The sequence below is a fragment of the Periplaneta americana genome, chromosome 2 (genome assembly GCF_040183065.1).
Source record: "Periplaneta americana isolate PAMFEO1 chromosome 2, P.americana_PAMFEO1_priV1, whole genome shotgun sequence".
Lineage (NCBI taxonomy): Eukaryota > Metazoa > Arthropoda > Insecta > Blattodea > Blattidae > Periplaneta > Periplaneta americana.
In genome coordinates this window covers 14,555,972-14,583,820 of record NC_091118.1, presented here as the reverse complement: position 1 = coordinate 14,583,820, position 27,849 = coordinate 14,555,972, and the positions used below count along the sequence as shown (strand labels likewise).

At 34.6% G+C, this 27,849-nt stretch overlaps 1 protein-coding gene across 1 annotated transcript; it reads right to left on the bottom strand.

Moving 5' to 3' along the window:
- Nucleotides 1-71: 71 nt before the first annotated feature.
- LOC138713889 (zinc finger protein 706-like) lies at nt 72-27,812 on the bottom strand. Its single transcript, XM_069846400.1, has 3 exons — nt 27,656-27,812; nt 27,206-27,356; nt 72-9,850 (listed from the first exon to the last, which is right to left on the bottom strand). Exons 2-3 carry the CDS (start codon nt 27,347-27,349, stop codon nt 9,755-9,757), a joined length of 240 nt encoding a protein of 79 aa, XP_069702501.1. The 5' UTR covers nt 27,350-27,356; nt 27,656-27,812; the 3' UTR covers nt 72-9,754.
- Nucleotides 27,813-27,849: the final 37 nt, after the last annotated feature.

The window sequence follows — 27,849 nt, the reverse complement described above, 5'->3', positions numbered from 1 at the left end:
ACATATTTAAGGATTTGATTAAGGAAAACAATAAAATTGTAGGAACTAACAGTGTTTTATTAAATATGTTATTTCTCTTCCTCAAAATTCAAACTGGTAAGGATTAATGAATAGTTCAAAATCCTTTTATTCCCAACCAGCGCTTTTTTATTGAATAATCAGGACATACAAGGATAATATACCACCAGATGATATGGTGGACCTGATATCCTAACAGTTAATATCACTCCACAGCAAATCATACTGCATATATAACAGAAAGTACAAAATATTCACTCTTCAAACTCTGAAAAGCAATTAAACTGGAGGAATTAAATTGAACACCATAGCTGGACAGATTATGTATGACACAGGGAACAATTATTATAAATGGGACGTCATACACATGGCCTGTTAGATGTCATGAAGATCTCGTGTTGTGCTCTGATGTTGATCTGTAATGTACCACACAACAAACAACAGGCAGAAAACACATCCCAGGGACCACAAACTTAAAAACCAAATGACTACTGTAATTCTCCTAGGTTATTCTAAAATTCTACTCCAATATTGAAGGAGTGATTTTAATTCATATATACCGAAAATATATATATATATATATATATAAAAATTAAGATTAGTCTTACATAATCACAACTACTTTTTAAGGCGAAAAAATGTTCTCTAAAATCCTACTAGTTTAATTAAAAATTGATTCACACTTCATAACATGTCAACATCACATCACAATAATGCCAAATATTCACCCTACTGTTGAGTACATTTTGATCTATGAATGGTCTTACCAGAGAAATTATAGCAAAAGACTAAGTATAATATCAGTCTAATATATAGTCATGAAGCTCAATACATAGTAAATATGCATCCACAGATAGTTGCTAACCACTAGGATCGCTGCTATCGCCTCATTACAGACAATGCGAAGTAGTACCTGCACAGTCTCTTGTTCCTAGTACCCTCATAAACTCAAGCTTCGTGACTGTATATACTAGGCTGTGATAATATGCTAAACATACTTTAATCCTGCATAATATAGAAGTTTAAAAAATCGTGTTATGGAGAAATTAGTTGAACATAATTTACCAACAGAATGAATTGTGTATGATTAATAAAAAAAGACAGCTATAATTGTCATAAAGATTAAGAAAAATAAAAGATAGTAAAAAAAAAGCTACTTATTTTTATACTGCATTAACCTATATCAATTATTTCAATGTACATCACAACATAATTGACAACCTTAATAGGAACATTGGAAGTAATATTTTAATTTAATTGTTGCAAGATTTACATGAAAAAAGACTTAACTAAATATTACAAAAACTCACTTCTGATGCCACAGACAACTGACTTTGAGAGAAATAAAAAGAAAAATTATCAGGAACAGCCATTTTGTAACAATAGTCCAGTGACATGACTGTTTATATCTATAAATTTTACATTCTGAAAACGGTCTTCAAACCATGGAACAGAGTTTTAATCCTGGAAGAAAGAAATTTCAACAAATCCACTTCGTGTTGATTTGTGTTCGTTGGCAACACTGAGAACTGTCAGAGCTATTATCCTGGCAGTCCCACTACAATGTTATGTTACTATTTATCCACTCTTAAGTACTCAACATGTTTTTCACTACTAGATATATGACTGAATCCTTAGAATATATTTGTACAATTTCTCTTCAATGATTTCTGAAAGCACACCATTTTGCAATGGTAAAATAAGACACTATCTGAATTAATTTTATTGTAAACATTACAAGGGGGGGGGGCAAGAGGGCACAAGTATGTTTTCCATTACAACAAATGGATAATTTACAGGTATTTCAGAAGGCTATGAAGTATTTATCATTGAAGAGAAAATACAGGGTGATTCATTTGGGAAGACATAAAATAAAAATGCTGTAATATGAGAACTATTGCTATTTATTTTTCAGTAATCTGTATATACATTCTAGAAACATAGGAGTTTTACTCACATTAGACCTCAATGTGTCACCATTGTGTACACAACACAATTCATATCTTGAGGCTTATTTCTCCCATGTATGGTGAAACAGCTCAGGGATAATTTTTCTGAAAGCTGAGACAAGCTCTGCTTTGGGATAATCAATATCCTTGGGCCAGTGAGCACAGACATCCTTCACAATACCCCAAACAAAGAAATCAGATTGCATCAAGTCTGGGGAATTTTGCCACCATGACCTCACCAATTGATGTCGAACATTATGAATTATTTTCTTCGATGAAGTGATGCACCATCCTGCTGGAACACCATACCCATGTTGTTTTTCTGTTGCAGCTGTGGTACGAGAAACAAATGTGATCCATTTCTGGAGATCCGTATCATGTAATGCCTGAACACATTGCATGCAGTAGAAGTAAAGTTTCAGGCAAGGTTGACAAGTTGTGTATGGCATAGCCATCTCTCATGTCAGTTTCGAGAACATGCCATGGCCACTAGTGTATGGCATGTTAACAGAGACATTTTCTTCAGACACGTGGTACCATAACCTTATCGACTTGTAATTTGGGGCTCTCTAAACATTATACTCATGGCTAAAACGATGCTGAACTGACATTACACTTTCAAATTTTTCAAACTGCAACACACATTTCACTAGCTGCCATGTAGTAAACAGTGTTTTGTTTATTTAGTCGTTGCTAAGTGACAATCTCACTTCTTTTGTTTGTAAAAACAATACAAAATGCTCGTGTTTCAATTTTATAGCAACTTTATTTTATGTCTCCCCAAAAGGATGTCAGTAAATAAATAACTATATACTAATTTAATTATTCTAAGAAAATGGTCACGTCATCAACTCATGTAACAGAGTTACAAAACAAATTCATATAAAATTATTACAGAAATCAATATAATCAGATACAGACAGAAATAATGGAATGATTATTTACACACGGAGAGTGAAATTCCGCAAAGTATGGAATATGTATACAAAAGGTGGTGTCTTAAAAGACAATAAGGAAGCACTAGTTTTGCTAAATAATATCAAACTGGATAAATAATAAATAATACTCGAAGGCATTACTCAAGAAAAACAAAAAAATTTGTTTCAAATAAATTATGAAGTTAATTACCTGTATGTAATCCACAATATAAAGAGACAAACTTCACTCAAGAAAATGTAAATTTACCTTCCATGCATGGTAATGGTATTCTGGTATTCAGTAATGAAAAATATTTTTACTACTTGTTCTCCTGAAACGTAATTTTAAGTATACTTAAAAAAATATATATATGCACAGTAGACTCCTGTGAGGTGGGGGTCAGCACGAAGTTGGGCTTTCACACAATATGACATCATATTGACAACAAAGATTCAAGACCGTAACGAGATTCAAAGCCATGACTATACATTTCACATATCCTCCAAGCTTAAGTCTTTGTATTAATCACTATTATAAGACTGGAAAACACATATTTAAGTGGGTATAAGTAATAAAGAAGACAATTTCAAGAACTATTTAATGTGGTGAAAAACTTTGTAGTTTTTAAAGTTTTTGCATTATTTCATAAATTTCAAAACATCCAATGTTTTGGGACTACATTTTGGCTACATCATCAGTAAAGGTATTACATTAGAAGAAAAGCAGAAATTATCTTGGTGCAAAAGTTTTGGATTCTTGCACTGTGTCATACATATAGAACAATCCAACGTTTTGAAACTGAATATCAGCTCCATAATCTGGGAAGGCATTCATATATTTTATACCGGGTTTTCAGTCTTTGAGACAACTAAACCAGAAACAACGAGCTGTTCTGTGATTCAAGGATCTGTTGTCAAACAATGTTACAAAATGGAGTCAGAGTTGTTTGTGGTTGTTACCAGGGTGCTTGAGGTATGAATATGATAGAAGATTTGGGTAATAATTTAATAACACATGAAGTGGTCACTGGAACATAAAACAACTTAACTCAAGTTGTCTGTCAAGGTAAGTCAGATCTCATCTTCGTCTTCTTCTTTTTCTTCTTCTTCTTCAAGCACGTATTGATTCATGTACAGGTTGTGGCAAGAAAATAACACTTTTTTAAGTGGCACCCTATATTAAATTTTACATACAGAGTGTTAAAAAATAACGTTTACAACATTTCAGGGATGATAGAGGAGGTAAAAACAAACATCTGTTTTAAGTGACAAAACTTTAGCAGATGCGCCGTTAGATGGCCTGAAGGATAGATGACTTGACTTCCATCACAACACACACTAGTTAGTTCTGTTTGTGCACGACCATCTTGTAGGGCCTTATCTGTTGCCTAACAGTCTCCGTGGTGGTAATTATTTTGTTTTTCTACGCGACGTCCTACGAGAACTTTTAGAAAATATCCCATTTAACATCAGAGAACGAATATAGTTTCAGCATGACAGAGCCCTTCCACACTTTGATCGTCGTGTCAGGAACCACCTAAATGCTACATTCCCCAATCGTTGGATTGGCAGGGGTGAGCCAGTATCGTGGCCACCTCGATCACCGGACCTAACCCCACTGGATTTCTTTTTGTGGGAAGACGTGAAACGTTTTGTGTATGAGACACCGATCGATACGGCAGAAGACTTAGTTGCTCGCGTTGTTGAAGCTGCACATGTTATTAGAGACAATGTTGGTCTTTTTGAGCGTTGCAGACACTCCATAGTACGAAGGTACCAGTTGTGCAATGCCTTCAATGGACGGCAGTTTGAACACCACCTCTAAAACGACAATTGGTCTTGTTCTTTATGGATTATACTAACACTTACATACACAATAAACGGCGCATCTGCCAAAGTTTTGTCACTTACAAAAGATATTTGATTTTACCTCCTCTATTATCCCTGAAACGTTGTAAATGTTATTTTTTAACACCCTGTATTTGAAACCTCCATTCAATTTTACATACAAATAGAAGTTTGACTCGGCATAAATGATGAATACTCTCTTGTAAATGTTATGGTTCTTTCAAATGCTTTGATAATGTAACACAAAATAAATGTGTGTATTCATATGAAGTAGGCCATGAAACAAACAAAACAATAACATAATGTTTCAGAAAATGTTTAAAATTATAACAAATGTTCAAAATGAGAACTCAAGTCTATCACGAAAGCCGTCCAAAAGCAACTTCAGGAGTGATCAGTTCCATCTCATTACTAATCCTTAATTTCGGGTCTTCAATACTGTTCGGTCTATCACGATACACCCTGTACTTTAAGTAACCCCATGATGAACAGTTTTAAACTCAGAAATGAAAAGGAGTCGTTGTTGATTTATGTTATAATTTTAAACATTCTGATTATGCATAAGCAGCTAGCTTTAATTACAACAGAATCCCAATTACCCGTCATCCTATTAACTGACTAGTGGATTATCCGTCTGTCTTTCTCTCGCTTTTTTCCTACAGAAATATATGAAGTATGCTACTGTACATTATACTAGGAAGCTATTTTTATAGAGATGGTTATTACAAGACTTTACTCTTACACAGTACGGTCTACTGTTCGAGTTGTCGTACTGTATAACTTCTATATAAAATGTCTTCCACGACTATTAAAAGAAATCGTGTCGTGCTAAGTATAAAAAAGTGCAAATGACTGAGTGGTTTCGGGGAACGAGAAACTGTGGCTCATCTCAGAATACGAGATTGGAGTCACAACTGTGTGCAATTTAATAAAAATCAAGGATAACATATATAAATTGTGTAAATCTACAATATGAGACCCCCATTATTCATATCTTTGCACAGATAGCCATTACAAGAGATTTCCTTGTCCCCTAAAATCTCTTTGTTAACGACCAGACTTCAGTCAATTTATGATCCATTTCTTAGCGTGTTCAATACAAGACTATAGAGAAAATTACGAAAGAGTATGCATTATTCACTAAATTTACGAACATCTTCTATGGTACTGATTATCCGATTTTTTCGGTTAACCATTCAGCCCATCCCCTTCATTACCACGGATAATAGAGGTTCTACTGTAGGCGTTCCTCTCGGGGGGGGGGGGGGGGAGTCTATTTCCAGCTGCTACACAGTTACTTAGACCACACTGCCAATTTATTGTTAGCAAATGACATTTTGAATGAGAAATTTCAGCAAACTGTTCAGTTCTTAGAATAACTCTTCTCGGGTTCTCAGCCAGGTGAGTTGGAGATTAGCTTCCAAGCTTTCGACGGCTAGCTCTGCCATCTTCTTCAGGGATGAAGAAGATGGCAGAGCTAGCCGTCGAAAGCTTGGAAGCTAATCTCCAACTCACCTGGCTGAGAACCCGAGAAGAGTTATTCTATATCAAACGCCGGGAAAGCCTCAAGTCATACATTGTTCAGTTCTTCCCTTATGTTTCAATAATATGCTTGTTTCTCCCTTAGGCCAGCACTTTGTCCATAAAATTATTTGTTTCGTTGGCACAAAAACTGAAAACCAGTATTGAAAGAAATAAACTCGGCTTTGTGTAACTTTTTTTTTTTCCTCTGTGATGTAGCTACGTATCAGTTTCATCATCCAGGGAATCCAAAAAGAGGAAAAAGTGTCTGTTAGATTCACTACCACAACTCTGTAGCAAATACAATGCCAATAATGTACACTGATTAACAATAATTTCTTTACTGTGTTAATATAATAAAAATACCTGGCCGACTAGTTTCGAGATGGTGACCCTCACTGTTCGAAGCCTAGTGAGGTCTAGCACTAAATCTCACTAGGCTTCGAATTATGAGGGACACCACCTCGAAAACTACTCAGCCAGGTATTTTTATAATACAGTGTGTCCCAAATTGATGTATACACTTTTTGAAATACTATTTCACAGCAAAGAAATGAGATAGAAACACGATGTTTGCGGTTTATGATTCAGAAGGCAGTGGAAAGCATGGAAACATGTTCATCTGGATACTGAAATGTATTGGAAAGTGGATAATGTTGTTGAGGTTCAACGATGTCGGAGGGTTGAATTTGGAACACAACCACCAACAAAGTTAACTATCACAAGAATCCGAGACAAGTTTGAAGTTAACGGAAGGCTTTTGCACAATCTCCAAAGAAGTCAATGAGGCAATGTTCTCGTGAGATTGGTATCAGTAGGGCTAGGATTTTGATGAAATTGCATCTTTTTTTCTAGAAAGCCAGAAACATGACTGCTTTAGTATTTATATGTTATGTGATAAACTGAATGTTTTAAGACATATTTGTTAGGGCATTTTTTTGCCTGTTTCAACTCATAAGAGCATCTTTTTGTTTTATTTGGTCATTTTTTAGGCATTTTCATTTAATTTTGGCCATAAATCCCCATTATTATTGTCAAATAATGTTTATTTCCTTTGTTATTTTCTTTACATATTTTGTCCATTACTACCCATTATTTTGTATAATGTTTTAATAGTTTTTCTACACAAATATTGCCATTTTAACGTAGTACACCCATGTAATGCATCAGTCCAACCACCCCTTCAATATAGACTCTTCTATACCTGCTAATTCCGGATAAGAGTGGCCTTGTGGTAGACTACACGGAAACTAAAAGTAAAGTAAATCCATGGCGCTACAGCCCATGAAGGGCCAAGACCGACCAGCCGACTACTGACCTCACGTCCATATGCCGACGCAGAGGTGAACAATCATACATGGAAACTCCATCAGGTAAAATAATTAAAATAATTAAAGTGTACTACTTAGAAAAAATTATTTAAAATTTAAATATTAAGTAGTACAAAACCGTTTTTCTCCTAAGTCAATTATGTAAGATCAATTTTTAGGGCATTTTTAAGGGCATTTTTTAAAGATTTTTAGGTCATAAATGCATTGTTTTTACGACATTTTTTCCATGATTTACAGGTCATCAAAATCATAGCCCTAGGTATCAGCAAATCCAGTGTTCATCGAATTTTGCGAGCTCAAAAATGGAAGCCTTACATTCCGAGGCTTTTCCACGTACTAAATGATGATGACCCAGAGATGGATAGGACAAAGAGGAAGTGCTGCGGAGTTCCCACCTCGATCTCCGGATTTAACCCCTCCAGACTTCTACCTATGGGAAGCTCTAAAGGAAACACAGTGTATGCCACAAAACCACAAACACTGGAGGAACTGAGAGTTCAGATTGAACATGCCTGTAACGATATTCCATTAGTAACAATCCAGTTGGTATGTCGCTCTGTTGTACGTCGTTGTTGGGAGTGTACTGTGGTGAAAGGGAGTCATTTTGAACATGTACAGGCTTAAGAAATACAAAACCGCAAAAATCGTATTTCTGTCTCATCTCGTTGCTGAGAAATAATGTTTCAAAATGTGTATACATCAATTTGGAACACACTGTATTAACAAGTAAAGAAGTTATTGTTAATCAGAGATTATACAAGCGTTAAAAGAGTGTAACAAACAATGAAGAACCAATAATGTAACCGAGTATCATTACACCATTAATGATCTTTTCTCATCCATGAAGAATACCAGATTCTAAAAAAAAAAAAAGAAATAATATTTTACGACATATCACCACTAAACAAGTTTACGATCTCTGGGATATAACATTTAACACATTTTACTCACCATAACTGTACAATAAAACACCATCAGTGCACAACACATGAACCTATTTGGAATTATCCACATTTATAAGACAGTTATTCTCAAATATCACTTGAATATCTGTTTGTACAGTTCCTGCAAGAATCAAACTCACAGCTGACCATCCTTACAACAAATGACATGGATTTCAACATCTCTTGTTAATGGAATTGCTATAATAGCTATAGAAGTAAAATCATCAAGTTAAACATTAGGAAAACACTTATAACTTACTTCTTCTGTTATTCATTAGTATTATCAGCTAACGTCTAAAATGCTCGCTCAGATAGCTTCGACTGGTCAACAACAACCAATGCAGAGATGGTACAGCCCATTTTAAAATGTAAAAATCTCCCCCTTTACTAATACTTTCAATAATTTAAACCTTAACACAGCAGTTTTTCATTAAACAACACTAAAGGTGAAGTGTTAGTACATTACTGAAAAACATTTCTACACCAACTTTGTAAAGACAGGGGTACAAAAGTAACATTCTATTTTTTTTTATCCTTTTTAAAGGAGCTTGGCTCCGTCGCAATAATGGATATACACAGCCCACCCTTTATATGAACAAAAAAATAAATAATGTCCTTCAGTTTCTCGGGATAAATAAGACTCAAAGCCCAAAATTTTAATAAACAATAATATACAGCACCCATTTTTACATTTTTTAAACTTTTAATGGCAACTTAAAATGATACAGTAGGTTCAAAATTACACAAGTAAACTTTTGTGTCATTTCATACTGCACTAAAATTTTTTTTCTAATATTGAAATTTTGAGTAAATAAAAAATGTAATCCTGTGATGCTAGTCGAACAGAAATTTTGATCCAATTAATATAAGCTACATCAACACCCTTCAATTATGAATTACTGATAATAACCTGTTCATTTCATTCTGGAAACCAACTCTCTTCTAACTTCGTAACAAACGAAACCTACCATGTAAAAAACAACTTCAATCAGAGCAAAACTTGTTACATTTCAGATAATTGGAAGAAATGTTAATGAAATCACCTAAAACACCATTAATTTAAATTTTCCCTCCCTCCCCCCACTGGAAAGATGTTTCACAACAGTTACTTGCAGATGTTATCAAGACAAATGAGTATCGTTGTATCTGTCCAAAGTACCCCACAATGCAATGTTCCCCATAGAAAACGTGAAATGTCTGAGATGGATGTACCACCCATAGTGATATCATAGAGCTATTTCCTTCAAGTCGTCTGGCAACTCATTCTTCGGGTGCTTGTTCTCGAAGTGCTGCTTGTACGTTTTCGGATCTGGCATTTGCGCCTGGAAAAAAAGAACAAAATCTCATAACCACAGTTGCCCTCACATAAGCCAGCCATCGGTCCCTATCCTGAGCAAGTTTAATCCAGTCCCTACAATCATATCCCACCTTCCTCAAATCCATTTTAATATTAAATTATCCTTCCATTTATGTCTCGGCCTCCCCAAAGGTCTTTTTCCGTCTGGCCTCCCAACTAACATCCATATGCATTTCTGGATTCGCCCATACCCTGCCCATCTCAAAAGTCTGAATATAATGTTCTTGATTATGTCAGGTGAAGAATAAAACATGTGTAATTCTGTGTTGTGTAACTTTCTCCATTCTCCTGTAATTTCATCCCTTTTAGTCCCAAATATTTTCCTAAGCATATTATTCTCAAGCACCATTAATCTCTGTTCCTCTCTCAAAGTGAGAGTCAAAGTTTCACAACCAAGCAAGTCTATCGTGTTATCAAAAGGGAGTGCGTTATATGGCAGTAAAAATTTTTAATAGTCTCCCTATCGATATAAAAAATGAAACTCAAAACATAAGATTATTTAGGGCCAAATTAAAGAAGTACCTAATTTCTCACGCCTTCTATTCTGTAGGTGAATTCATGACATTCAATAACACTACACGAAATTGATACTAAAACTATGTGTTGTACTAGTAGACTATATTGTAAACCTCTTTTGTATATATTTCATCTAGACTGTGACTATAAATTAAGACTTTATAATAGTATTAAGTTTTTTGACTTGTTCCATATTCTAGCTGTGAAGCAATGTATGAATACCATGGAGTGTTAATAAATACAATATAGAATCACCAGTAATATAACTGTTTCATAAATTCTAATTTTTAGCTTTTTTGAAAGCAGACTGGATGACAAAAGTTTCTCAATTGAATAATAATAACAGGCAGTTTCCATATTTGTTCTGCGTTTAATTTACTCTCAAGTGTCTTTTATATTTGTTACTGTTGCTCCAAGATATTTGAATTTTTCCAGCTCTTTGAATGAAAAATTTCCAACTTTTATATTTCTATTTCGTACTATGTTCTGGTCATGAGACATAATCATATACTTTGTCTTTTCAGGATTTACTTCCAAACCTATCGCTTTACTTGCTTCAAGTAAAATTCCCGTGTTTTCCCTAATACTTTGTGAATTTTCTCCTAACATATTCACGTTTTGAATAGGAGTTAAAATACAGATTTAACTCACTGATAACAGATTATTTCTTTAATGGGCGATCATAAGAGTACAAGTCAATTTTTGGCGAAATTGAGATATGTACAGTTTTGTCATCATCAGCTCGATATCTATGTCTGGTAAAAAGAGTACAAGTCAAAACCTGCTGTAGAACGCCGCATTCTCTGATGCACATAACAGTATCTTCAAAATCATGTATGATGTTAAACAGTTTTTTTTGCTCTTCTGTAAAATAAGGTTTTTTGACTTGTACTCTTATGATCGCCCATCAAAGATTTAATATGTGCCCTTACATAAGGTTATCAAACATGTACTTAGCAGAACATGTCCATCTTTTGAATATTGTCCAATCATTCATATTAACTTTTTTTAAAGTTTGTTAAATGTTCGTATTTTTATGAAAAAGTTCTAAGTCCACACCTGTGGAGTAATGGTTAGCGCGTCTGGTTGCGAAACCAGGTGACCCGGGTTCGATTCTCAGTTGGGGCAAGTTACCTGATTGAGGTTTTTCTGGGGTTTTCCCCTCAACCCAGTATAAGCAAATGCTGGATAGCTTTCGGTGGTGGACCCCAGACTCATTTCACCGGCATTATCACCTTCATCTCATTCAGGTGCTAAGTAACCTAAGCTGTTGATAAAGCGTCGTAAAATAACCTACTAAAATAAATAAAAAATAAAAGTTCTAATGATCCGATTTTTAATAAATAAATTTCAAAACATAATTCTGAACTGCAAATAAAACTTTAGTTTTCGTCCATACATTTTATTCAGGGAATGATATGGTAGGTCTCTTTCTGCTGAGATTATTTTTTAAATATTACCGTTAAAAGGAGACAGGCATAAAGAAAAGTAATCTTTATTTATAGATTTAAAGGATATTTCAATTAATTTATTTTATTTTTTTTATTTAATTAGGTTATTTTACGACGCTTTATCAACAGCTTTGGTTATTTAGCGTCTGAATGAGATGAAGGTGATAATGCCGGTGAAATGAGTCCGGGGTCCAACACCGTAAGTTACCTAGCATTTGCTCGTATTGGGTTGAGGGAAAACCCCGGAAAAAACCTCAACCAGGTAACTTGCCCCGACCGGGAATCGAACCCGGGCCACCTGGTTTCGCGACTAGACGTGCTAACCGTTACTCCACAGGCGTGGACTAAATTAATTTAAATGATTTATATTTTTATTAGGAGCTGTTAATGACAGAAATATTCCGGAAGTTGTTAAATTGTTCAATACTCTTTTTTGAAATAGTAAAATTGTATGCCTCGGAAGTTTGAGTTGTATATAGGTATAATAAAAAGGATTGCAATTAAATTAAGAAAATTTTAAACCCTAAAACGGGTTTCAGCTTTTTAACTTAAAAATTAAATTCAACAAAAATAATAAGAAACAGTTTATTCCTCGTCCAACTTTTGTTTCTTGATTTCGCCAGGTGTTTAGCTGTGTAGATATTGCGAAATAATTGGCTTCCATTGTGCTAACCTTGAGTGAGCGATCTTTCATGATTTACACATGCATCACTACAAGGTCACTGAATTCGCCTGTTTGTATTTTCCGGATTGCAGTGGGAAACCCCCTCTGACCTTTCCAACCACACAAATGTTAAAAGTATTGCTAATCAGTTGTTGATGCTATGTTATTCAGCCATGTGCTGTAAGCTTACATTTATAGTTTGCCTTACTATTGTGTTTGTTTATAATTTATAAATCAGTAAGATGATAAAAACTTACTCAGTCAGAATGTAGAAATGTTAAACATGAAGTTCCCCAGAGTTCAATTTTAGGTCCATAATCTATATATATAAAATTTGAACTGGTAATGGGAATTATGGAAAAACAGCTGAACGGATTTTAATGAATGACCCGTCATTTTGAAGCTTGGCATCCAAGGATTTTCAGAAAAATAATAACTTTAAGTGAAGCGTTAGTTTTCCTACATAATTTTCCTATTTTCCAAAATCCATCTTTCGTCAGTTTTGAGAACTAATTGCAGTAAGAATAAAACAAAACACACACTACAATAAACAATAGGCTATTACACGAAGGCCATGACCAGCAGGATTGCTGACATAATGGAGCTCAAATTCAATTTGGCTATTAAAAACTTCAAGAATTGCTAAAAAATAATTTACAGGTCTGATTCTGCGGTGTGTAATTTTCTGAGTACAGCTGTGTATTGGATATTAAAATTAATAAAACTTGAGGTGGTTTGATGACATTATTACCATTAGAAATGAAATATTATTATAGTTAATGCCATAATGTGACTATTTTTATTAATTATACATATTATTGCTATATTGATGAAATGAAAGTGAAACTTGCATAAGATAATAATATTGTTATTAAAAATCAAATATTTTTATAGTTATTAATCACGTGGGGTTGAGTCTTTTTCATATACTTAATGGCGGTGTAGTGTAGATATTGATATGTGTCATTCTCTTCAGTATTGGCTCGAGAGAGCGCAAAAATTACAGTTCCTAAGGAAAGATCAAAAGGTATTGCTTACTGATAAAATAAGAGGCCAACAAAATTATGTGAGTAGCTTAATATCAAAGACGGACATCTGACCTTCAGATGAAATTTAGATAATGTGGATTCATACATTTTTTCATGTTTTTTTCAGTTATGGTGAAACTATATACAAACTATAACACTACATTTATAAAAATAAATTGTTTTAAAATACTACAAAGAACACTGTGAAACAAAAACGTGCCTCTAGATCAAAACTATGGAGACGACAGATGTCCGTCTTTGATATTAAACTACTCATGTAGTCTCCCGATCATTTCAGCAAGATCTCTTAGCAGGATAAAATATTACCCTCTACATTTCAAGCTCTACATGAAGCAGCTATACCAAGATGCTATGTGTGTTCTTCGAAAACATAGCAAACCTGACATTTTTTAACTTTCACCTACAATCCACAATGACCTGAAATAGCTATTGCTTTACTCCCACATGAAAAACCCACTGATCATCATGACATTGTTACTTGCGTTTTCGCATTGAAACTCAAAAACTGAAGGTGGATAGGTTCAAGAAAAAGTATTTGGCATAAAAAAAACATTCAGAGGGAGTATGTTTCATTGTTATGGAAGTAAATAACTTTCAAAATGTCTGATATTTTTCATTGAAAATAAATCTGAAAAATTTTTATTTGAACGTCTAATGAACTTAGATTGCAGCATTTGCTGCACAAGCCACTAGTTGTTTCTAATTTATGTTAATGATTTAGCCTAACCAAACACTGATATGTATTTCAAAAAAATGTTTTCTGCTATAATAGAAAAAAATTATTGAATCTAGTTAACTGAAGTGCCCTGAATCCGAATCTGTATACATATTTTTTTGTATTACGTCAGGTTTTTCTGTAATGTTGAAAAAAATAAATAAATAAATAAATAAGTCATAATTGGCAAAGTTCATGATTTGAAAAAAAAAAACAATTAACACACATCATAATTCTTACTTAAAAAGAGATTATAACAAGAAACGTAAAAAATTATATATTACAGTTACATGAACACTAATAAATATAATTATTAAAAAATTAGTAAAAGTCAGACATGTTTCGGAGATGCTTCTCCATCCTCAGTGACTTTACCATGACGGCTGGTTCAGGTGATCGAACCGCGTTGTTGCTTGGCTTAAAGGAGGATGGAGAAGCATCTCCGAAACATGTCTGACTTTTACTAATTTTTTAATAATTATATTATATTTATTAGTGTTCATATAACTGTAATATATAATTTTTTACGTTTCTTATCAAATCTATGAACACTGTATAATTGGCCCAACATGTGTGGTTTATCTTTGAATATAAGGTTATAACAACTTTTAAATTTCTACTTAATGACAAACTGCCTAAATTTTCGTTCTTGCTATTACGATCTTTCATTATGATTATAAAGTACATAATTCGAAGAACTGCACTGCATCTTTAGAAGCAGTTAAACAAAGTGAAAGTGATGACGAAATTCCTGTTACAGTCTCATCTCCTCTTACTTCAGCCATGAATAATCAAAGCAGAACTCATGATTCAATGCAAGAACATAAGCCGTAGCTGTAAGTAAAAGGTAAAAGCAATAGACCGTGAAACTTCATTATACTTAACATTAAAAAAGAAAGTGTGTGAACTAGAGATGGGGAGATGGGAAGAGTAAAACGACAGAGAGAGCTAACAGGAAAATGAACGCAAGTTCTGTAAAAACTTGAACACCTAACAGAAAGCATTAGACGGTTTGCAATGGAACAAAAAAAAAATGTATATAGTTATTTGCTTTTAAAGTGTTTAATTACATCAGATTGTCAGGAGAGAAAAAGAAAACTAACCTAGTAACTGTAAACTATAAGCTACAGTAGGATTCATTCATTCATAGTGTTCTGCCCGAGGGAAGGTCTTTCACTGCAAACCCAGCATTCTCTAGTCTTTCCTATTTTCTGTCTTCCTCTTTGTCTCCTCATATGATCCATATATCTTAATGTCGTCTATCATCTGATATCTTCTTCTACCCCGAACTCTTCTCCTGTTCACCATTCCTTCCAGTGCATCCTTCAGTAGGTAGTTTCTTAAATTTTAAAAAATTAGGATTTATTTAACGAAACTCGCAACTGCAGAGGTTATATCAGCGTCGCCGGTGTGACAGAATTTTGTCCCGCAGGAGTTCTTTTACATGTCAATTGACATGTCACATTTAAACACACTTAAATGCCATCGACCTTGGCCAGGATCGAACCCGCAACCTCGAGCACAGAAGGCCAGCACTATACAGACTATGCTACCCAGGCCGACAGCAGTTTCTTCTCAGTCAGTGACTCAACCAATTCCTTTTTCTCTTCCTGATCAGTTTCAGCATCATTCTTTCTTCACCCACTCTTTCCAACACAGCTTCATTTCTTATTCTGTCTGTCCACTTCACACGCTCCATTCTTCTCCATATCTACATTTCAAGTGTGTCTATTCGTTTCTCTTCATTTCGTAGTAATTCCATGTTTCTGCCCCATACAATGCCACACTCCAAACAAAGCACTTTCCTCAGTTCTTTTTCCAGAGATCCATAGAAGATGCTCCTTTCTACAGTAGGATAGGGGTACATATTTTAAATTGCAATAACAAATATAATGTGGACGCAATAAATAAGCAAAGAAGAAAAGTTCCCGGGTTTCGGACCTACGAACTTCAGCTTCCTATTTTCAAGTGCACATAGATTCTCTGCACTACGAGTCCCTTGTTTCTACATTAGGAAGTGACCATGAAGTCTGGGCACAATGGATCAAAAGAAAGTGAAGAATAGCAAAAAGAGAAAATGAAGAGAAAAAGAAGCAAAGAAAGAAGAGATGAACAGGAGAAAAAAGAAGTGACAGGAAATCATTATGACTCCATATAACGTCTATTAAATAAATTTACATTAATGGAATTGGGATAAATAAATACAATTTGCTGTAAGATTTAAGTATGTCTAATGAACAGATTGACATAAACTATGAATAACTGTCAATTTTCCTGTAGTAGTAGTAGTAGTAGTAGTAGTAGTAGTAGTAGTAGTAGTAGTAGTAGTAGTAGTAGTAGTAGTGGTAGCAGTAATAATAATAATAATAATAATAATAATAATAATACTTACTTACTTACAAATGGCTTTTAAGGAACCCGAAGGTTCATTGCCGCCCTCACATAAGCCCGCCATTGGTCCCTATCCTGTGCAAGATTAATCCAGTCCCTATCATCACACCCCACCTCCCTCAAATCCATTATTCCTTTGCTGTGGTCGTGCCAGAGAATCAGTCCTATTCCGAGGCTTATTATAGGGATACGTAACAAGCTGTTTTTTTACGGTGATGGGTTGTTAGCCCTTCGCCCAACCCCCAAGCTGGAGGACCACCCCTTATCGGCTGTCCACGACTGCTTATTCAATATATTCGCAGCTACCCTCCATATCTGGAGGCCGTCTCCTCTATCCACAACCTGAGGACGCGCCATGCCGTGGTGATAGGGACCCACAATACATGGAATAATAATAATAATAATAATAATAACCGCATTAAAACAAAATGTATTATTAAGAGGACAAGAAAAGAAGCCCAAGAATTAATAAATACAGTTATTTAGAAACCCTAGACTTAGTGGCAATAGAAGAAGCCTTCCATGAAAGACTAACTTGAAAGCAGTTCTGTTTTTAAAAACACATCTCCAGCTATTCAGAACTATTTGATCTAGTCTATCACTAATGCTTTAGGGGAAAAGACATTATTCTTCTCAGAATAATTTAGATAGTTTGCGTCTACCCATACTTTTTTTGTTACACTTCATAACTGGTTTTAAATATTACATATTTTTTTCATTGCTACTGCTGTCAATTTATGTCATCTGGCTATATTTATAAACAAATATTTTAAATCTTCCTTTAAGAATATATACAGTAAACTAATAAAATACACTATAGATATTAGTAAATTAAATATCTAATTCATAATACACGTCAATTTCTATTTTTTTCTCCAATGAATTTACTTGCAACCCGAGTCACTGGTAAATTTATCAACAGTAATCTCACTAGACGTTTTGATTTATCTAGAGAAAATCAAAACTCGAGTGGGATTTAATTGACCATTACACGATTAGAAGAAAGTATATAAAGATTAGAAGTAACGAAGTACTCCAATACAATAAAATATTAATTGACTTACGAAAATACAACTGTCTTCAAATGTATTATTGTACCATCTCAACATTACACATATTACGCTAGATGCATGCTAGATGGCAGTAGTGTGTTATGATCAGCTGTTATCTTGTTATCAGTTGTGCCAACTATGGAATCTTCATTGAACCCTGTGGACAGTTACTAGTCAAGAAGGCTTTGTTGATTCAGTTTCATTTTTATTAAAACAGTTGCATTCCACTTCAATTATCAGGATCCCAGTAACCAACATCACTTGACAGATGATTTTCAATAAATCTTAATATTAAACAATCTCTGATACGTGACTATCCATAATATCATATAGCAGAAGCTATAACATAACCTAAATAATATAAACAAGTGTTAGAAAAGTTTTAATTAACGACGATGACATAAAAAATAAACATGAATAATTTTAAAAGGAATAATCATTTAATGTACAATTTTAAAATTTGAATGTTTTAGTGGTTGGTGGTTCAGTTGATGTTATATTGGACGTGTGCATAAAAGAAGTGAACTCGTTGATGTACATGGTGTATTCCTCAACTTATTCAGGATTTCCGAATGGTGCTCTTCATTCATTTATAAATAGGATTTCAGGGAAGATGCAGAGGTATGACCAGTGATCTTTATTAATTCTTGTTCTTGAATGCCAATGCGAGTCATATTTGAAACTGCTGTGCATCGACTGGAGTGGTTTGTAATTTTTTTTTTTTTTTGGACGTCCAGACCAGCGCAGTTTGAAATGTTGGCAAACAAAGAAACAAATGCTAGGGACACGATAAAATTAAACAAATGCTAGGGATACAATAAAATTGTGCGATGAGCAGCCATGATTGGTTGAAATACGTCCTTACATACAGTTTTATTGGTCAAAAGTAGTACGACATAGTAAAAGTGTAATAGTCAATAAAATCAAATCCTCCAATGGTATTACAATAACAATCTTACAATCGATTTTTTTTTACACTATTGTAATATCTGGACAACCTGGGTGAACAACAAAGTTTTTGGATATGCTGATGATTTATTATTAATAGGAAGGAATGAGCTTGAAATAGGACAGCTATTTATTGAATTAATGGAAAAAGCACCAAACATTGGGTTAAATATTAACGAGAGTAAAACAAAATATATGGTAATTACTAAAACAAAAAGGATCCCCAATAGCCTTAAAATTAAAAATTGTATTTTTGAGACAGTCAACCAGTTCAAATATCTTGGTATTGTGACAGCGACGTGAGATTCGAACTCACAACCAGCGTCCCACAAGAGAGAAGATCGCGCGGAGCACTTTGTGATGGCGCGCGGCGAAGAGGGGAAAGGGCCAACGCGGCGAGAGAGTGGAGCGAGAGTGCGCGCGCATCTGGTGCTGGTAGAGAGGAGAGGCCTCTGGCTTTTTCTGGAATGCCATCTCTAGAGACGCGTGGAACCTTCGAGGCTACATCGCTGTGGTTATAAATTACGGTCGCGAAGGAACGACAGCAGAGTTTTCAGTTATTCAGTCAGTGAGTAAGCCAGAGCAAGCAAGCAAGACTTGTGTGCCGGAGTTCGACTCGAGTGTGCGTCCGCATCTGCGTCAGCATCCGAAGGCCTGAGTTCGAGTGCAGTGGACCGCAGTTGGAGGGACCTGAGTTCGAGTGCAGTGGACCGCAGTTGGAGGGACCCGAGTTCGAGTACAGTGAACTGTCTCTGAAGGTCTGTGGTTCGAGATACCATGAACTCGAGTGACTGAGAAAGAAGAACTGTGAACTGAGAACTGGTAGTTCTGATTTGTAAATAGTGCTTTGTAAATATTAGTTAAGATTAACAGTTCATTGTTGTGCGTAATAGTCCAAGTAAATTGTCATTGTCGTCGGTGGAGTGCTATAACGAATACTGTGTTGAGTGAAGATCCAATTGTTGACGAGAGCGTTTAAGGTGAATTGTAGAAAGGAATTATTGTTGTGACGAATAAATTACATTGTTGTACTAATAAAATTTACAGTATTTTGATAGACAATTCTAATGACAGAACATATGAAATACTTAACAGACTACATAATGCAAACAAAACTTGTTATGCTGTTCACAAATTATTACCTTTCTGTTTTTAACCAGAAATTTAAAAAATCGTTTTGTACAAAACATAATCCAACCTGTAGACTACTATCCTACTATTATATGGATCGGAAACATGGAGCTTAACTGAAAAGGAAAAACACAAATGAATGGTTTTTGAAAAAGTGTTGAGTAAAATTTTTGGTCTAGTTTTTTACCCACTTCAAAACAAGTGGAAAATTCGACATAATAATATATTATATTCACAAACTTTATAATCAATCGTCAATTTTAGATGTAATACGGACCAGAAGATTAAATGGGGCAGGGGGAGGACATGTTATACGTATGGATGACTCTAGCAGCGTAAAACGAATATATATGAATACCTTTAACAACAGAAGGCCACTGGGAAGACCTCGAAGTAGATGGAAAGATGAAATTCAGAAGGAATGCATGGAAATGGAAATTACCAACTGGGAGGAACTAGCAAAAGACAGAACAGAGTGGAAGTGTTTTATAAAAAAATCGACATGGAGTCGACATGCTCCATAATGTCCTCTGATTGAGTGATTGATTGAAATATTTTCTCTTACTTAGTATAATATGGATGTAAAATTATTAGAGTTACAGATTTTTAAGAAAAGTGTATTAACCTCATATCCAGGAATAGAACTTACTAAATATGCCCAGTTTGAAACAGAAATTAAAGAACAGATAGCAAAAGGAGGTCAATGATAAGAAGGTTAAATGTAATCGTCCGGACTGAACATTTTTAAAACAGCTATACACAGTATATCATAGGTTAGGACAGAAGTATGGAAACTTATGGAGTAGAATTTGTGAATATTACATTCAAATGTTTTACTGTATATAAACTGTAATTTACTGTGATGCTCTTTAAACAAAAATAAGAAATTAGAAAGACAGATTATCAAAGTTCTATAATTAACTATATTTAGACTGAGACAGATATTGGAATGGATATGTACAGAAAGGGGGAAGACCACGAATTAAATGGATGAAGGAAATTAGTAAAGAAATGCAACAGAAAGGTTTAGAAGGAGACTGGGGAAAATAGAGAAGGGTGAAGAAGAAAAATTTTGGAACAAGAAGATAACTGAGCATTACAAACTGTTTATAACAACATTAACTTCATTGTTAATACAACCAATGTTTACAAGCCTTTGTAATAAAGTTTTAACTACCTACATTAAATTGAAATTTGTATTCAATCCAGCAACCTACCATAAATTATTTTATTTCATTATAGGCCTACAATAAGATAAGTATTTAGGAAAATTACACATTTTTAAAGTAGGCCTAGTCATTTTCTAGTAAGATTTTTGGCAACTTAGGAAATTATTAAAAAATTTCACTGGTACATGTCTCTGTCTACACTACAACTTTTACAACGTAGCTATGAATTAAGGCTTCAAAAGGAAATACGTTCTCTTTATAAATACAACACAGTTAGGCCTATTGGATTCCATTACTTTTCTATTGCAAACACGAAAATGGAGGGAAAAATAAATAAAATATTTCAAAAGTTATGAACAGAAGAGGAGTCATAAATGAAATCTGAAAACTCTTTTAAAACCTCCTTCTTTCTTTCTCATTCTGCTTAACCTTCTCTTTTATCCGATTTATATATATCACTGCAGATAGGGAGGGGAGATTATTTTAATCATACATTAGACATCTCACAAAGGTGGATCTCCCTGTTCATGGGGTCAACATGATGCAGGGCCACAGCAGAAACATCACAGGACAACCACAAGATGATGACCAAGCAACCAGTCCCATGGACAGGAGATAAATTTCTTCCATTGCCCATGCCAGGACTCAAACCTTGGACCGCTTGGTTGGAAAGCACATATGCTATCTACGTAGCCAAAGCAGTGGACTCTCATTAAAACAACAAAAATAAAATATTTACAGGGCAGAGTCAGATAAAAATGTACATTGAAATCATGACGGATCAATAAGTACTATGACGAAAACTCTAATAAACTTTTAAACAAAGGAAAAGTTCAACCAATTTCAAAACATACAAAATCATCAGAATTGGACAGACGACAATGGAACAATAAAACAAAACAGAACCCCAAAACAGACTTTAAGAGGTTAGGTACAGCTTACAGCAGTACAATTTTTGGAAATATTCAACATTTTTTTTTCCTCCATTACGGTTTCTTGTACAATAATGAAAATTGGTATGTGTAAAACACTGTCCTTCTGCTATATGAAAAAGATTTCAAGATTTTTAAAAATTATTTATATATATATTTTTTAAATTAAAAATGGTAGCAGTTCACTGTGCAGTGATGAAGCGTTTCCCTCATAACTCATAAACTTGTTAACTTTTTCATGTTCTCTCTATTTTATTTTATTCCCGAAGCTCATGTTTACAATATCATGCTCTTTCAATTACATTTCTTAATAAATACATTTTTTTTGTGTTAGAAGAAAATACTGATATTTTACCACTTTTTTAAATGAATTTATTTTTATCAGACAATCTATCAAAGGTAGAGAAGTGATCTTGCATCATATTGTAGGTAGGACATGCATAAATACACACAAAAAATTTCATTACAGAATGTTGGGTAGTTTTTGAGTTGTGTGAGAAACGCTTCAACACTGCACAGTGAACTGAATTTTGGGGGGGAAAAAAAATGTAAATAATTTTTCTTTTAAATCGTAAAAATATTTTTTTCATATAGCAGAAGGACAGCGTTTTATACATGCTAATATTCATTATTGTAATCATACAGTAGTGGAGAAAAAAAATGTTGAACATTTCCAAAATTTTACTGCTGTAAGCTATACCTAACCCCTTAAAATATCAATTCAAATTTGGAACAAGCCTAGGGAAACCTTGAAGAAGAAAAAAAATAATGGAGTGGAGTGGAACTAAAATGGGCGACATGGCCCAATACATGATAGAAGAAAAAAATAAAAACAAGACATGAATTGCAACTAGTGAGACTGACGAATAGAGGTTAAGGAATAATTACTAAAAGACAGAACAGGAACGAAACGAAAATTAATTGCATGCACTTCTGCAAGACGTGATTATTTTATGACATTATTATTATTATTATTATTATTATTATTATTATTATTATTATTATTACAAGTTTACTTGTATAATGAACCAATTTTATTCTGGTTTCCAAGACAAATTATATTTTACACGATAATTAGTATGCTTTACAAAAATATCTGCACAATTATCAGGAACATGAAATTAAGACAGAATAATAAATTTTGGTTGCCAGATACAGAGAATGACGTCATTCGTTTTGTGTTTGAGGTGAATGGGTACACACAGAACAGAACAGTAAGGTCACTCATAATCACAGGAAATCTAATTATACTTAAAATATATTGCATGCAACACTTTGTGTGTAACCAACATAATTATACTATAGAGTCATCATCATCATCATTATCATCTTCATAACTCACTAATAAAATATTTAAATATTATGTTTTATTTAACGACGCTCGCAACTGCAGAGGTTATATCAGCATCGCCAGTGTACCGGAATTTTGTCCCGCAGGAGTTCTTTTACATGCCAGTAAATTTACTGACATGAGCCTGTCGCATTTAAGCACAATTAAATGCCATCGACCTGGCCCGGGGTCAAACCCGCAACCTTGGTCATAGAAGGCCAGCGCTATACCAACTCTCCAACCAGGTCGACCTCACTAATATCATCATTATTATTGTATTCATGTTGTATTGTATAGTATACAGGGCATCCCATATTTATGTCCAACCTTTTATTTGTTTATCACAAGTAAATAAATTAACACGACAGGATCAAAGTAGCATGAACTGATAGTCCAGTCATTAGGATTGCTTAAAATTCCACCAATATTAAAATTCGATGTAAGCACCAGCATTTGCTGCACATTTTTCCAGATGTGGCTGAACGTTCTGTACTGCTCTCACAAGCATTTCATTTGGCACCCGGCCACACTCCTCTCGTCTGACCATAGAATGTGTCGCAAAAGGTTAGGTTCCTCTTGAATCCATGCTAGTAGAGATTCCGCAAACTCCATTCTGATATCACATGACAGAGCTTACACAAAGTGTGGCTTCCGTGGCCGCCAATTCATTTCCTTTAGCAACCACTGCATGGACCCATAGGATACACCAGATTCCCGCTGGTACTGTCGAATGGATTTCTTAGGACTTCTCTGGAAGGCCTCAGTAGCGGCTGCTTTGGCCTCCTCTGTGATCACTGTTTTTGGTCGGCCAGCACCCTTCTGTTGCGTAACTGAGCCAGTTGGCGTGAAGTCTATTGATGGTCTTGTAGTCCAGCATCGTCACCACCATCTCTGCACCATAATTGGGGACTGCCACACCTCCATTCGAGCAGCAATTCGTGTTCGATCGTACACAGACAGTCTTGTGGTCATGGGTAATGTTTTAAGATTTACACTATATTTTTCTGATTACATTAAATGTTTCGGACCGTAATGAAAACACAATAAAGTAAAATAAAATGAAAGCTTCTTTTGTGCTTTTAATGGTATGGAACACGGTACATTTTACCAGTGGAATGGGTCATATAATATAAATTTAGCTTCCCTTATGAAGAGGTTGCCAGATTTGACAAAGCGTATTACATATTATAATTTGGAAACACACCTAGAAGGTAAAATGATATACATTTCAAACGGTTAGGGAATCCAATATACAAAATGTCAGAAAAATTTACACCTAAGTAGCGTTTGTGCTCATTTACAGTTAAGAAAGGGGGGAAAAAAAAATATCATCAGATATACCACGAGAAAAATAATAATACGGATTTATTGGGATTGATATCTAAACCAATTAACAGCCATCGGTTAAGATAACTTAGAATTTCCATTATCACTCCCATATAAATGATTTCTCAATATCTGAACCGATCCTTAGAGGGCACTAATGACTATTTCATTCACAATGCTGTGTGTTAGGCCCAGGTTTTTACATTTGTTGGCAAAGAAGGAGGATATGGTACCTCGTGCTCCCAATATCAGACCTATTACATCAATGTGGGACAGGCTATATTTATCCTTATAGAACGGGATTGTTGGTTCATAGATCCGTTTCTTTTCACTGTCCACCTCATGCGGCTGATCTGCATGTGTCTCAAATCTGATGGTGGGATCGAGAATGTATGCCGAGTTGTTCTTAATGGCAATGATATCAATTCGCCAAACACTTCCTTGTGTGGCTAGTCCCTGCACCTCTTGATGGACTGTAAACCCTACTTCCTTCAGCGCCTCAGCCAGCATAGATGGGTTTCGCTACTACAGTGTAATAAAAAGTTGGACATAAATATGGGTCGCCCTGTAGTAGATATATAGTATTAAATAGTATTAAACTGTTATTAGCAGAACTGTTAAATTGAGACGTTGTTCACAGTACTAGTGAAACTGTAAGTTACGTTATATTAATTTGTATGTGATATGGAAATGACGGATTTGAATTGGAATGCATCAAATCCACCATGTCCAGGCAAGACTGATGAGAAATAAATAAATATATTTCACTTAAAAAAATGGAAAGAGGAAATATATCACTTCATCTCCAAAACCTGCTATGTGCAATTTAGATTTTTCAGGAATAAGAAAAAAAGCATTAGCTACCACTTTTAATTCCATTGATTTTCAAAGCTATTTTCGGTTTAATTTCATCATTTTTCATGTAATGCTGATATTATACTGAAAATACTTTTGAAAATCAAAGAAATTAAAAGTGATAAGGTTTTTTTCTTACTCCTGAAAAATCTGTTTAAATGCACATAAAGGATTTTGGAGGTGCAGCAACAATATAGCCTACATATTAACTACGTTTTAGCACATACACGTACTTCCACATTTTAGAACAAAGTGATATGATACATTATCGAAAATTCTGTATCTTGTGCTGTTGAAATAAATTTAGGTGAATGTTACTTATGTCCCACCCACTATAGGACACATATGCCAGTTTTACACTAATCCTAAACATTTAGTACAACTTGTTGCTTGTGTAGGCAGTCCTTTACATTAGATTTGCAAAAATTGGTTTATAGCGCAACATTGGCAGTGATAAAAGTGTGAAATATTCGGGTGAAACGAGCATTGAGCGACTTCCGCCGATTTTGTAATAGACATCGACGCACTTGAACTGCCAACATAGAAAATAAAAAAAAAAACACTCAATTGCTTTCACCTTCATCTTGATGGGATAATAAAAGCCTAACCTAACCTAACCTAACCTAACCTAACCTAAGTGCATCGGTGTCTATTCCAAAATCAGCGGAAGTTGCTCAACGCTCGTTTAACCAATATTCGTTCAGTGGGCAGTGGATACTCTACATCGACCTAAATTTATTTCACATTAACAATAAACTCAGTAAGGAAATAATACGGTAATTACGTAAGACAAATTACTAAGATTACCCTTCTCATGGATTCTATGAACATCACAACTGCAAGACAAGTGTCTTCATATTTGTTTATGTTCCTGCTACCTTCACACTAGAGCCCGTAACACTGGAGCATTAGCTACTACATATGTATTGTATTTTTGGTCCAGGGAAAATACTCGCCTTTTACGAATATACACATACCGGTATTTTATTCACTGATTTAGTGCACCACATATAAGTAACAACTGTGGTTCAATAAAGACTAGGAGAAAGCAAATATAATATAAAATGTGTTCCCAGCTAAAATTAATAATCACACAATTCAATAAAAGGCATGCCATTTCAGCAAGTAACCAATAACATTCCCTTATCCTAAGATTCCTAACAGCCTTCTAAAATTGCACATTATCCACATCGGCCTACAATGAATAAATTATGTCACGATAAACACATTCTTGTAAATGACATGGTTGTACTACTTAATGTTATAAAAAATATAAAATTTAGGTATCTCTAGCCTATAGCTATCTGCATACGTCAGCAAAATTATAAGGGATGTCTATTAACGAGCCTAAATCCCCAAGGAACATCCAGAAGAAAGGCTAGACCTAGAATCACATGGCGTAATACAATTAACACTGAAGAACAAACGCGAAAAAGCTGGAATGAGTTCAAGGTGATGGCTAACAACAGAATCCACTGGCAAGACCCTATAGCCTACTTCCTGGGGAAGTGAAAGGATACTGCTGTTACTTATTAAATGAAGGTACAAAATGCTGAACTTAATTTTCATTATAATTCAATATCCTTTCTCTAAAAAAGTTCAGACGTTTTACAGTCACATTAGAATGAATCTATCCAAATTCAGCTACCAATGTATTCACCATAGTAAACACTAATGCATCAATAGGTATATTCTGCTTCTAAGTCCTTACCACTTCAATACGAATTGCACAACATACAACAACAAAAAAAAAAAAAAACCATAATCCTATTAGTTATTTTCCTTCCATACCTTACAAACTGAACAAACGTGGACAAGGGCTGCTTGGGCTGCTTTCTTCTGGGTGTTGGCGTTATGACCCTGTTGCTTTTTCTGTTTCGCCATTTTCTCGGCAGCTTTAGCTTGTGATTGAAGTTTCTGCTGTCCTCTGGCCATTTTCAAACTGTGTAATAAAAATTGTGGTCAAATAGGCCAATATGTCTACAATGAAGTAATAAATATATGTACATGCAAAACGTTTCCATATATAACACCAAAAATGAACATGCCAATCTTAGTATTACGAAATGTTACAAAATATATATGGCACATTTATTCCACCGTACAAGAGTTTAGTAGGACAAAAAACAAAACATCTTGCTTTTGTTCGATGTCAATGCCCCGAACTCTTCAAAATACTAATATGTTCCTAGAATATACAAAATCTCACGTTAATAAGCTTTGAAACACTACATTACATACCTTTCACAACACCAACGATTAAATTAAACTTGAAAATTTAATTCAATAACAAAACACTTCCCTCAACCTCACACTTCCAGCTGCCAGGCTCAGCCAGAATCTTCCTCGGTTCATCCGAGACGGATGTGACTATTATGGGAAATTGCAGAGCAAGTCAAATTATTTTGAACTGTACGACAATATTATATAAACAC